Below are 13,842 nucleotides of genomic sequence, written 5' to 3' on the forward strand. Positions count from 1 at the left end.
TTATCTGTTCAAACCCTCCTACATGATGCATAAATCCACTTTATATTATAGGGAATTTAGTGCCTAATTTATAGAATAAATGCTTGCTTTCTGAATGTCTCCACTGTCAACTGAATTCAGGCACTATCAGAATAAAAGCATGATCTTATTGTTAATTAGAGACCTTTGGCGGGGAAGTACTTTATAATCCCTTGTCACCTGGTTTCCTGGCAGAACACAAAGAGGTCAGAGGAGATCACTGGGTGGCAGCATGAGACAGTAAAACGACGCTAGAGGGCTTACGTTCTAGACGAGCTTGCTGCTGTTAATTGTGTTATCTTGGACAAGTCACTTGGATAACCTTTGCCTCTCTTTCTCCATTTGTAAATTGAGGGCATTATACTACACATGCCCTAAGGTCACATTCAGCAACATGATTTACCAAGGTGCATTTAACAGAAGTGCAGAAAACAAAGCATCTCCCCAAGGCCCTGCACTGAATGCATCAGAAATTGACTCCAGCTGTCTCGACCTCCAGGCTCTTGCCCTTCCTCAAGGATGGCAGGGCCTCGTCTTTCCACCTCTGGCAGGGACAGAGCTGGTGGGTAGGACCCCAGGGAGGCTACTACATGAGTGAGAAGAAAATCTGGTCCTCCCAAGAGGCCGGCCACATTCATCCCCCTAATGAGTCTCAGGGGTGCAGCTGTAGCTGTCGGTGTGATCTGGAGGTGGCTCCTCCCTATCTAGGCATCCTGGGCTTCCTTATGCACAGCAAAGGGGCTTTAAGGGCAAACTCTAAGCTTCAAATGGCAACGGGAGAGATGCTGTGATTTGTTCGAGGTCTGTAGCAGCCAGGGTAGCTGAATCCCTTAGTTGGGGACCCTTAGGAGCCCAGCCACCTCCCTCCCTCCCTCCTTCCCTCCCAGTTCTTTGTGATGCTCTGCTGAGCCTGATTGTCTTAACTAGTTGCATTCTGCAGAAAATCCCCAGAGTTTCGTTCTCTCTCCTGTCCGCCCCCTGCTTCCCGGCGTGAATGCATTTATTTTTAACTCCGTAGTTCTGGCCTCTGGGAAGGGATGACAGAGCCTGTAAAGGAGAAGCTGTGAGCTGATATCACAGAAGTTGAGCTTCATTTGCCCATCAAACCGCCAGGCACTTGGGGATTTTTTTTTTTTTTAATGGGAAAGAGGAAGAGACAAGGAGGAGTCAGCTGAGAAAACAGGAAAATCGCCTGTGAAGTATGACTGAGGTGGGATGATGTGATGGAGGTGTGACTTTCTGAAAAGGCTGGGTGGCCTGAGGCTTGCAGAGAGTCCAGTCGCTATCTTCCCTGAACTGTCCAGATGAGGAGATCCAGCATTCGGTCCAAGGTAATAAGATAAGCCAGTGCCTCTGGAGTTCCGCTGTAATTAGCTCTAAATAGGGACCAGTCCTATTATCCTTTGGGTCTTGGCGTGAAAGGGCAGGACATATACTCCCCTGCGGTCCTTGGGTAAACGGAGCTTTATACCCAAGGTGAGAGAGGCTGTGCTTGCTGGGGGTCAGGGCCTGACGTGATGACAAGGCAGAATAGAGGGGAAGGCAGAGCACCCAGGGACAAGACACTGAAGTGGGACATGGGACTGGGAATTCCACCCTTCAGGGGACCTCTTTCATCCACTCTGACACGGAGATTACACGGTCAGGTCAGTGCGATTTGTAATGGGAACAGGCTTCTGCCAGACAGGTTCTTCTTTCCTACCATGAACCATCTCTTGTCTCCTTTGAGTAGCGATGCATTTATTTGGAACAAAGCACTTCCTTTTCCAGGTATTCTCTTGGAAATTGCGGTTGCCTTTGAGAGGGGGCATGAGCGGAGAAGATTCTCTGGTGTGAATTCGCTAATTAGAGACTTTTCTTCCAAAAGAAGGGCGGGGGAGCAGGGCAGCACGGTTTCCTGGTGGGAACAGAAGCCACTAGGAGCAAGGAATGAGGCTAGAACAGGGCAAGGGTGGACTGGCCACCAGGAGGGGGAAGGACTGAATTCAAAGCTCAGCTGTCTCCCTGGGCAGCCTAGAGTCGTCTTGGATCTTTCAGGACAAGTGCTAGGTCCTCAAACTTCCTGCTCCCTCTCTCTCTCCCTCCTTTCCTTCCCTCTCACCTTCTTTTCCTCCTCCTTTAGCAGATATTTAATTGCCTACTACGGGTTGAGTATCTCTCATCCGAAATGCTTGGGACCAAAAGTGTTTTGAGTTTCAGACTTTTTCAGATTTAAGAATATTTGCATATACATAATGAGATACTTTGGGGATGGGACCCAACTCTAAACACAGAATTCATCTATGTTTCACATACACTTTATGCACATGGCCTGAAGGCAACTTTATACAATATTTTGAGTAATTTTGTGCATGAAACAAAGTTTGTGCACATGAATGGTGTCATTGTCGGCACTCAAAAGTGGAGCATTTCAGGCTAGGGATGCTCAATCTGTAATGCAAGATATCACCTTAGGCTTTGACGTAAGACCCAAGTCTTTTATTAAAGAGTCTTGGCTGGGCACAGTGGCTCGCGCCTGTAATCCCACCACTTTGGGAGGCTGAGGCGGGAGATTCCCCTGAGGTCAGCAGTTCGAGACCAGACTGACCAACATGGAGAAACCCCATCTCTACTAAAAACACAAAATTAGTCAGGAGTGGTGGCGGGTGCCTGTAATCCCAGCTACTCAGGAGGCAGATGCTGGAGAATCACTTGAACCTGGGAGGTGGAGGTTGCAGTGAGCCGAGATGGCGCCATTGCACTCCAGCAACAAGAGCGAAACTCCGTCTCAAATAAAATAAAATAAAATGAAATAATAAAATAAAATAAAATAGAGTCTTATAGACCAGAAGAAGAAACCAGTAAAACAACCTTGTCTAACCAGCCTTTGCAGGTGCCGTGATAGAAGTACAGAGCACGGGGTAGCGAGTGGCTTACACATATTAATACCAGAGGAAATGGTCACAGAGGCTTTCTGGAGAAAGTGCTGCTATGGCTGGGGCCCAAATGCGGGTGAACGATGGGGACCTGGACTGGGTCACATGGCGGTGGGGTGGGTGATGGGAGAACATTCCAAGCAGAAGCAGACCAAGGGCAAAAGTGCTGAGATATGGAACAGTGCCGTGTTGGAAAATGACAAGACTTGCAATGGCAGGGGCCAAAAGGCAGGGGTGGGGCCATGACAAGGGGTGAGGCTGGGGGCGTTTTGCGAGCCGGGACTTCTGCTCCCTGGGAAGTTGCTAGGAGATGTAGGCAACTTACTAATGTGATCAGATGCTCATGTTTCATTTCTGAGGCCACTCAGGAGGAAGGTAGAGGATGGGGTAGACTGGGGAGAGGCAGGAAATCTCCTTAGGAGACCATTGCAATAGGTGCTTGAACTAGGGATGTGGTGGGCCAAGAATGGTGAAGGGGTATCTTTATTCTTACATAATCATGCCACTCACAGTGAGAAATCGTGACAATCTGAAGTTTGAAAAAGCGTTCTGACTCTTACTTTTTTTTTTTTTTGAGACGGAGTCTTTCTCCATGGTGGAGGCTGGAGTGCAGTGGCACGATCTCAGCTCACTGCAACCTCCACCTCCCAGGTTCAAGCAATTCTCATTCCTCAATTGCTACTCCTGCCTTTTGGCTCCTGCCATTGCAAGTCTTGCCATTTTCAAACCGGCGTTGTTCTACATCTCAGCACTTTCACTCCTGCTCTGTTTCTCCTTGGAATGTTCTCCCATCACCCACTCCAACGCCATGTGACCCAGTCCATGTCCCCATCGTTCACCCGCATTTGGGCCTCAGCCATAGCAGCACCTTCTCCAGGAAGCCTCTGTGACCATTCCCTCTGGTACTAATATGTGTAAGCCACTCGCTACCCCGTGCTCTGTACTTCCATCACAGCACCTTTGCTGGGACTACAGGCGCCTGCCACCACGCCCGACTAATTTTTGTATTTTTAGTAGAGATGGGGTTTCACCACGTTGGCCAGGCTGGTCTCCAACTCCCAACCTCAGGTGATCCACCTGCCTCGGCCTCCCAAAATGCTGGGATTACAGGCGTCAGTGTGCGCCCGGCCGGCCCTGACTCTCACTTTTGAAAGTGAGTTGGTTGTCAGCTTGTGTTCATTAATACGAATTTGCAATTGAGGCACTTCCCTGTGACATCATACAAAGAAGCAGTGTCGGGGAAGATGACACTCAGTGAAATCCTACTCCCTCCTGAGACATGCAACAAATCCACGGTTGGCTCTGGAGCTGGTCCCAGCTCACTTCAGGTTCTTGTAATGATGGTGTGGACACTGACACACAGGGTAGGTTCTGTGGGAACCCCCCCCTCCGATGACCTAGCCAGAGGGACTGGTCTTGAAGTTCCAGGGCTGGCACATCATGGAAAGCCTAATGTTTGCTGCCGTGGAATTTCCTGGGGGAAGATGAGAAGAATTTGTAAAAAGTTAAAAAGGATACATAAACATCAATGACAGAAAGAAAAAGTTCAGAGGTAGGAGAGACCAGTTCCAAAGGAGGGGATTGTATTAGAATGTGACCCCCAAATCTGCCAGCCCAGAACTCACTTGGGGAAGCTTGAAATACAGGTTTCTGGGTTCTACTGCTAGGGAGCCTGGGCTGTGTGATCTGTGCTTAGCACACTGCCCGGTAGGCACATAGACATGTTCAGTAAATGCGTTAAGAATGAATGCATCTCCAAGGTCCGTCGCAACTCAGTGATTCTGTGCATCCTTCTGGCTTGGGGAGGCAGGAGGGAGGTGTTGCTGGAAGAATCTTTGAGGCAAGAAGAAGAGCAGGATCACAGGACTGAGTAACTGGAAGGAAGAGTTTGGCACCTTTGCAGTTATTTTGCATACATGCCAGGTGCAGAGTAGGGGGCGGGGTGAGTAAGCTGGTTTCAACTTTCCCCCTTCCTTTTCGAATCAGCTTTTAAGCTGAACTCAGTTTCTATTGGAGAAGGGTGAGCTAGCTGAAACATGAGGATGGAATTTGCTTTTTTTTTTCTTCTGAGAAAACGAAGTGTGAGAACCCAAGTGCTTAGCTAGCTCACAAAACAGACTCACAAGAGGACAGAGGAGGGGCCCTGGGTCAGGACTTGAGACTGGAGCAGCCCTCACCTGCCATCGGCCCTCCTGTGGCATGCCAACGCAGTGTTGAGATCCTATGGGTTTATCTCCTAGTGATGGCAAGCACAGCCGGAGACCCCAGGGAAGCTCAAGGCTCCAATGTGGCCCTATGTGTGAGAGAATCTTAATGGCCTCAGCCTACTTGTGAGCCCTGCATCTCCTGTCCCTTCTCTTGATTCCCACAATTGCTGTTTCCATAGACTGAGACTCTCCCAGCGTAGTTTCCTTGATGCCTCCTTCTAGAGCTTGTTCCACTCTCTCCAGGTTCTCATGGAGAGAGGGCTGCTGCATTTATCACTGCCTTCTCCTCCCTTGCATTGCATGGAACCATTTATAGTTATCTGCTATAATATCTTTTGCTTTTAAACAATGGTATTTTTACTGATAAAAGCAGTACACATTCATACAAAAAGTTTGGAAGATAAAGAAACTTCACAGTTTCATTCTGGCTGTTTAGAAGGCTTCTGAGAGGTGTGATGGTCACAAAAAGGAGAACTGAAAAGAGCTTTAGCTGGGGGCATGATGGTTCCCGCCTGTAATCCCAACACTGTAAGGCCAAGGCAGGAGGATTGCTTGAGCTCAGGAGTTCGAGACCAGCCTGGGCAAATAGCAAGATCCTGTCTCCACCAAAAGTAAAAATAAAAATTAGCTGGGCTTGGTGGCATGTAGTTGTAGTCCCAGCTACTTGGGAGGCTGAGGTGGGAGGGTTGCTTGAGGTTGGGAGGTTGAGGCAGCAACTTGGGTGACAGGGCAAAGACACCATCTCTAGACACAAGAAAAGAGCCTCTTTGGGTTTTTCTGATGCCCTTTCTTCTTATCTGCTGTCCCCTCCAGAGGACAGGAGATAAGAATGTTCTGTCCCCACCCAGCCATTCTCCAGTGCCCAGGTCTTGGACTGCACAGGAAGCACCCCCTATGCTCTGTACCCCTGTGAATAAAACCTTTTTTACATAGGAGATTCCAGATTTAGATACAGAACTCAGGACTATTAAGGAGATTCCTGTTTTATTGGCTTAGCAATAACAATGTCATGAAAGCTTCACTTTCTACAAGAAAAATCCTGTCTTGCAACTATGATTATGGGAGAGCACACCACTTCCTCTTGCCTCCAGGGGATCCCTTGATAGAATTAAGTGTTATTATGGGGCATTGTGCACCTCTTCAGGAAGCCGCTGAAAGACAGCCAACAATCAGCAAGTTCATAATCTCGTGTGTCCCATGGGTATCTGAGAATGGAGTACAAGTGTGCAGAGACATAGAAGCCACCAGTCCTCAGGGTCACTTGGTCACCTGGGGCTGCTGAACTCCTGGGCTGCGCGCGCACACATACACACACACACACACACACACACACACACACCTGGGGCTGCTAAACTCCTGGGCTGTGCGCGCGCGCACACACACACACACACACACACCCCTTTGCTCTGTCAGCTAAGCTCTGAGTCCATGGTTTTCTTGGTCCTGGGAAATGAGCAAAAAGATGGCTCTCTCCATTTTGCAAGTAAGGAAAATGAACTCAAGGAGACAACTTTAGCATATGCAAAGCACTTTACACATATTAACTCCCTTAATCCTCACGATGTTTTGAGGTTGGTGCTAATATTATCCCCACATGACATGAGGACAGGCTAATAACTTGCCCAGGTTCAAACAACTGATGAGTAGTGGAGCCGGGAATCAAAAGGGAAGAGTGTGATTTTGGAGTCCATACCCATGAGCACTATTTTATCGCGTTGCTGCTAATGGGGTCTTTCTGAAATACTGCTTTGCACATGTAACTCCCAGCTATGCAAGTTGTCAGTGGTTCACTGTTGCCCACAGGATAAAGACCAAGCGTCTTAGTCTTTCAGTGCTTTCCATGGCCCGCTGTCAACCCCCCGTTCCTGCTTACCCAGCATGAGCGGTGAGGAGCCCTGGGGCATGCCTGGATGATGGTGTTCCACTGAACAAGCGTGCTTCCTACCCGTCCTCTCGGTTAAAGCCCAGACCAAGCCTCACCCATTCAGAAATGCACTACCTCTACCACCGTCCTCCTGGTCTGACTGTGTTCACGGTGATCTTTTCCTTCTTTGTTGGTACTCACTGTCCGTGCCCTTTGTTCCGTATTTAGTTTGGGTTGTATTCTGTTCATGTACCTTTCACGTACCTGTCCAGTCTCCCTGCCGCATCCTCAATGTCAGCCGTTATTGACGACGCTAATGAATATTCATCCCCACACACCTACTTGATGAGAAATTGAGACTCTGAGATTTGCAATTGCAATATTTGCTCAGATATCATTTTCCATTCAATAGTGGTATCCTAAATATAGCACATTAGCGAATTAACGTGGTCTGAGACCCTGTCTCATGCTCTATGCAACCCTCTCTCCCTCAGACTACCTCCCTATTCCAGGAGGTCAAGATTGACTGTCCCAAATAGTCCTCATCATTACTGTGCTGTGCGGGACTTAGCTGTGCTGGATGATATTAATTGTTGTACCCAGTTGTTATTTCAGTGCGGCCAGATTTTTACAGAAGTGGGGCTGCTGCCAGCTGTGTGTCAGCTTTGGATAAACACCCTTCAATTCCATAGGGGAGGTCTGGAAGAAGGAGAACTCCTGTTTTGGCTTCAAAGACCAGAACTTCGATTCAAGCTGTGGCCTGTTGTTTGCTAAGCTTCAGTCATTTGAGTGCCAGCTTCACAGTTTTTGCCACACCTACATAGTCCGCACACTCTGTTTTATTATTATTTTTTTTGTAGAGGCAAGGTCTCTCTCTGTTGCTCAGGCTGGAGTGCAGTGGCACGATCATAGCTCACCATAACCTGGAAATCTTGGCCTCAAGCGATCGTCCCACCTCAGCCTCTCAAAGCACTGGGATTACAGGTGTGAGACACCATGCCTGGCCTTATTTTTTTTAACTTAAATTTTAATCTCATCCTAAATAATAACAACTACAATGTGCTCATTACAGTTTTTCAAATGGATTTTACAGTAAATCCACACCTATTAGGTAACGCTTTATCTGTGTACTACACATATTACGTCCCCTTCCTCTGTGGTGTGCTTGCCACCCTCTGGGACACACTGCTCTAGTATTTTGGTCTTCTCCTCCTCACCCTTTCTAGATGTGAAGTCTCTTCTGATCAGGTCACAGGCTGGGTGCCTGTGTTCCACTGGGCGGATTCCGCTATGCCACCTTCAGAGCCACATTCAGGGTGAAAAGACTTCCAGGCAAGGCAATGGCCATTTTCTTTTCTAAAGAGCAAGAGCAGCTCAGCTGTTACTCCTTACCGTATCCAGGGTCTCTAGTTAAGGTTTTATTGGAAGAAAAGGCCATATTGATTTTTTTAAAGCATGAAAACCATAGGCCAAGCCCATCCAGGATGAACACTTTGGGAAAGGTCATTTGTTTGGATAATCATCCACTCATACATTCATTGAGTACCTATTGGAGCCTCTCTTGGCTCTTCCTAGCTTAGGGGTCAGGAGAGCTGGCCTCAAGCGTAGTTTGTTTACTGTAATGAAACAACAATATGCAGTGTGGGATGAGGCCATGCCAAGCACTGTTCCTATTTTTCTTCCACTTGATCCAGGTTGGAAGTAAACCTTCAGTTCAAGTCCAGAAGCCACCTTCCAACACCAAGAACTCCAGAATGACCCAAGTCTTTCATAAGGTAGGGAGTGATGTTCAGCTCCTTTTCTCTAGGAGAGAATGAGGAGAGGCGGGTGGCCAGGGTAGCTTCGAACAGGCAGTTTTGGCCAGTTCATCATGACATGTATCATAACATGATGACAGCACTCTGTCCACATCACCATTGCCATGTGATTTTTTAAAATGTTTTAATTTTAATTTTTGTGGGTACATAGTAAGTGCGTATATTGATGGGACACATGAGATGTTTTGATAGAGATATGCAATGTGTAATAATCACATCATGGAAAATGGGTTATTCGTCCCCTCAAGCATTTATCCTTTGTGTTACATACAATAAAATACAATTAAATTACTATTGATTATAGTCACCCTGTTGTGCTATCAAACACGAGGTCTTATTCAATCTATGTTTTTGTACTTATTAACCATCCCCACCTCTCCCGCAACCATTACCCTTCCCAGCCTCTAATAACCATCCTTTTAATCTCTTTCTCCCTTAATCCAATTGTTTTGATTTTTAGATCCACAAATAAGTGAGAACATGTGATATTTCTCTTTCTGTGCCTGGCTTATTTCACTTAGCCTAATGATCTCTAGTTCTATCCATATTGTTGCAAATGACAGGATCTCATTCTTTTTTTATGACTGAATAGTATTGCATTGTGTTTAAGTATCACATTTTCTTTATTCATCCATCTGTTGATGGACACTTAACGTTGCTTCCAAATTTTAGCTATTTTGACCTCTCTCCTGATTAATTAGTCAATCAATCAGTGGAGGAGGGCAGGGATCCAAGTGAGTAGGTCAAGTCAATAATGTAGTCATAGAGGAAATGAAGCTTATGTTGCACTGAGCAAGATCTGCGTGATATAACAAGAAGAACTTCCCTGCGTTGGGGTGGTAAGATATTGGAGTAATAATAATAATGGCCAGCACTTACAGTCTATATACTGACTCATTTACCTCACAAAAGCCTTATGAGGTAGGCCCCATTTTTGTTCCCAGGGTAGTGATGAAATAATTGAGGTTTCAGGGAAGAGTCAGTGTGAGCTGTTGAAAGTCTACAGCTAGTAAGCGGTAGAGCAGGAACTCAAACCCAGAGCCCATGTGCTTGTTGACTCTGCTGCTCTGGAATCTGCATTTCTTGCCAAGAACTTTAACAATAGGTTTATGTCCGGATTGGGGTTAGACTCATCTTTCGTTGGGGGGTTGGGAAGGGGGGCTAGAAGAAATGATGCCTGGAGGCGTTTTCTTGCCTAAGGTTTTTGTAATGTATGCAGTTTCTCCTTCTACAGAACTCCAGTGTTACTTCACTCCCCTTTGTGGATGCCAAGGGGAAGAAGAATATGGTAAGCTTCCCACGCATTAGCAAGAAAGTCCTGCTGAAGTCATCCCTGCTGTATCAGGTGGGTGCAGACGGACGGGACCCTGAGAAGGTTTTAGTCCAAAGTTTTAGAAAGGCCCAGGATGCTGGGGAAAAGCACAGTATCTGCTGAAGAGTTGGGTTCTGGTCCTGTTCCCATTCTTTACAATGATTATAAAGCTTGAGCAAATAAGTCCTTAACCTTTTCTTAGCTACGAAATGGTCCCTCTGTAGAGTTGTCAGGAGGATTCACTGAGGAAAGGAAAAATGAAGCGCTGTGCATGAAAGGTGGAACCATACAAAATATTCGTTTCCTCCCATGTCCTCCTACTTCTTTTGTGTAGGGACCAAATGAGATAATAGGTGAGAAGGTGCCAACTGAAAGAGGTGTCACACACACATAAGTTCACGTGCTCCTGGGCAAGTCACTTTGTCTAGCTGGGAACTCACCTTCTTAAGAGCAGCAGTGAAAAACTGTCCCCATCTCTTCCCACAGTGAGATGTTGCTGGGGTTGTCAACAGCATACTGTAAGGTACAGGGGTCTCCCCAGGAACAGTGTGAGTCAGACAGATACTTCCTTTGGGAGAGAGATAGGGAGAACCTACTGTCTCTTAATTGCTGTTTTCTCCCTGGAGAGGTAGGTCAATAGCCTGGCTGAAGGTGGGTGTCTTTGGTTAAAGAAACGGTTATGTCCCCCAGGAGAGTCTGAAGTAGTTATTTATTGCAAACCTCTTTTCCTGGACAGGAGAATCAAGCTCACAATCAGATGCCGGCCTCAGAGCTCAAGGCTTCAGAAATACCTTTGCACCCTAGCATTAAAACCCAGGATCCCAAGGCAGGGGAGAAGTCACCAAAGAAGCACAAGGTGCCTCTGACAGCGGCAGGTATGCATTTGGGGCAGTAACAGGCTTTGGAGGTGGTTATGGAAGGTCAGGGTGTCAAGAGCTCAGCTGCGCTGGAGTGAGCTAAGCTGCCAGGTGTCACAGTCATCAGTGAAGGCAGCAAACCACGAGGAAAGTAGAAGTTAAGCGTTGAACCTCTGACTGTGGTAGTATAAGAAAGAGGCTGAATAGGAGGCTGAATGTTCCCCCATGGAGTGACTCTGGGCAAGGGCGGGATGTACCCGTGCAGACAGAAGGAAGTGTCTCATTTGCTTAAGGAGCCAGACAGAAGGCTCCTGTCATTTTATGGACCCAGGGGCCAGGCGGAAGGCACTGAGAGAGTGGAAGAGCTAGGGGTGGAAAGGTACTGAATACAGAGGGCAGAGCAAAGGGTGTTGAAGCTCCTTCCTGTTGGTAAGGAGGTGTTGGGGAGGAGCCTCTGGGGGGGATCTTGGTTAGAAATGCAGATATGTAGAAGAGCATGGCCAGCCAGGGGTCTCCGTCCTTGACTGTAGCTTCCTCCAGAGACTGCAGTGCACCGGCTGTGGCGCAGGGCGGCATCTTTACCCGTGAGGCTTGCCAGGTGAAGCCTTTGTGGACTGCCTTGTGGTCAGGCCTGAAAGATTGCACATGGGTTTTTGGCCAGTGGCTAGACTTCTAACGGGGTTCGGAGACTCATAACCTATTAGGACACAAAGGAAGACCACCCAAACCCACCAAGCATCCACTATGGGTGCCATCATCGGATGCTTTACAGCTCTTCTTCCACAACTTAGAAAGTGAAAGTGGTGCTTGTTGTTCTTAAACAACTCCGGGAACTATGCACGAAGAGGTCATTTCAGTCCTGAGCTCGTTCTGCCTTTACAGAGCTGCCGTCTGCCCCCTGCTATCTCATGCCTTGGCTCTGTCCACTGGGCAAAGAACATGCCTTGTTCAGCGTGTACATGACTGCCCTTCACTTATATGAAAACAGAAGTCTTGTCCCCTGTAAGTCTTTTTCTTTTTCCTTGCAGTTCCCTCTCCAACACTTCAGCAGTCTGTCAAATAATATGGTGTCCCCATCCTGATCCTAGTTTCTTTTCTCTGAGAATGCTGTAGTTTATCAATTACTGTGAATTTTACCCCTGACCACGCACCAGAGCGCCGATGTGATCTGGCCAGTGTAGAAAAGTCCTGACTCATAATCTCTCCTTGCAATCTGAGGTCCTTCCTGATTCAGCTGCAGGTTTGAGCGTGAAGCCTCCTGGGCCTTTAATGTTGCCTTTATGTTACCTGTCAGACATTACAGCCTTCAAAGCCTCTCAACTAGTGATAGCTTCATTCCACATTAACTTGGGCAACTTGCCACCTAAACGATATACTATTGTTGACACTCATTTTTTTTTTTTTTTTGAGACGGAGTCTGGCCCTGTCGCCCAGGCTGGAGTGCAGTGGCCGGATCTCAGCTCACTGCAAGCTCCGCCTCCCGGGTTCACACCATTCTCCTGCCTCAGCCTCCCGAGTAGCTGGGACTACAGGCGCCCGCCACCTCGCCCGGCTAGTTTTTTGTATTTTTTAGTAGAGATGGGGTTTCACCGTGTTAGCCAGGATGGTCTCGATCTCCTGACCTCGTGATCCGCCCGCCTCGGCCTCCCAAAGTGCTGGGATTACAGGCGTGAGCCACTATGCCCGGCGTTGACACTAATTTTACTCCTGGAATTTTTACCCACACTGCTCTAACCCCCAGGTGTATGGGGACTGAGCTCTCCCTTTCCCTGTCCTTGTGTTCTTTTCTTGATTTGTTGAAATAAGTGCAAGACCTTGACATTTATCTTTGTCATACTTCCATCTTGTGAGATGCCAGATGCATGGTCCTCAGTGAGCCACCCAGCTGGGAAACAGGCTGATGGCTCGTGACCTGGAAGGATGCCATCGTCTGCATCCTGGGCAAATCCTATGCTGCCTCAACTTAACTCACAATTGTAGTGTTTTTCACAGAGGCCCTAAAGCTTTTTAAGAATCAGCTGTCTCCATATGAGCAAAGTGAAATCCTGGGCTACACGGAGCTGTGGTTCCTGGGGCTTGAAGCCAAGAAGCTCGACCTGGCTCCTGAGAAATTTAGCAAGACAAGTTTTGATGATGAGCAAGGCTCCTATCTGAAGGTGATTGGGGGTGGGGGCCATGGGAACCTCCAGGTAGTCTAGAAAGGAAAAAAGCAGGGGTATTTTTTAGTATTTAGTGCTGATATGTTGGAGACTAGATGTCCTGAAGTATTCTGGTAGTGCCAAGCCAAAGAAATACCATGCTTGAAAATGGGGAAACATGCAATTTAGTATGCAAAATACTCTACTAATGGAAGACTGACTTTCCCCCAAGCGTACTTGGGGTAGCCGGTTTGCATCCTGGGTGAGCTCCCACAGGCTCCTTCCCTGCATAGCCCACTGGAAAAGGCCAGACTGAAATAAGGAGCAGTTTCCCCAACATTTCCTTTTTTGTCTCCTCAATACAAGTCCATACATGGACTCTTATTTTATAATAGATGTCAATTCCCCCACAGACAAAAAAGCTTTTGTCACTGTAGTCCCTGGTGCACAGAGCTTAATTTCATTCTGCTTTTAAAAAATTGATCCCAACAGCTCCTCTTCCTCCTCCTCTTCTGACTGTAGCCCTTGGCTTCCCCAGGGCAGTGCCTCTTCCCAGCCGGAAGGTGAAAGCTGAGCAGTGATTCCCAGGGCTGAGCATGTTGGGATGTGTGACGCTTAGTGCACTAGACTGTGGGCTGTCAGGAATTTCCTCTTCAGAACATTTCATTACCACTTGGATTTAAGAGACAAGATGAGCCTGATGGCTCATAGAAG

General features: G+C 47.4%; 2 protein-coding genes across 7 annotated transcripts in view; both read left to right on the forward strand.

Annotated features, from left to right (window-relative positions):
- NDUFA9 (NADH:ubiquinone oxidoreductase subunit A9) overlaps positions 1-13,842 on the forward strand; it is a 306,980-nt gene that overhangs the window by 190,875 nt on the left and 102,263 nt on the right. The gene's annotated exons all lie outside the window — the stretch shown is intronic.
- DYRK4 (dual specificity tyrosine phosphorylation regulated kinase 4) overlaps positions 1-13,842 on the forward strand; it is a 53,772-nt gene that overhangs the window by 18,925 nt on the left and 21,005 nt on the right. For 5 of the 6 annotated variants that reach the window (XM_050750151.1, XM_050750152.1, XM_050750153.1 and 2 more), the window contains 4 exons: positions 8,699-8,779; positions 10,056-10,166; positions 10,870-11,008; positions 12,983-13,146. In XM_050750151.1, the coding sequence (XP_050606108.1) occupies positions 8,699-8,779; positions 10,056-10,166; positions 10,870-11,008; positions 12,983-13,146 (495 nt within the window). Of the gene's footprint in view, positions 1-8,698; positions 8,780-9,742; positions 9,945-10,055; positions 10,167-10,869; positions 11,009-12,982; positions 13,147-13,842 lie in introns of those variants that run through there. The other variant, XM_050750156.1, reaches the window with a different exon arrangement.

Source organism: Macaca thibetana, chromosome 11 (genome assembly GCF_024542745.1).
Source record: "Macaca thibetana thibetana isolate TM-01 chromosome 11, ASM2454274v1, whole genome shotgun sequence".
Classification (NCBI taxonomy): domain Eukaryota; kingdom Metazoa; phylum Chordata; class Mammalia; order Primates; family Cercopithecidae; genus Macaca; species Macaca thibetana.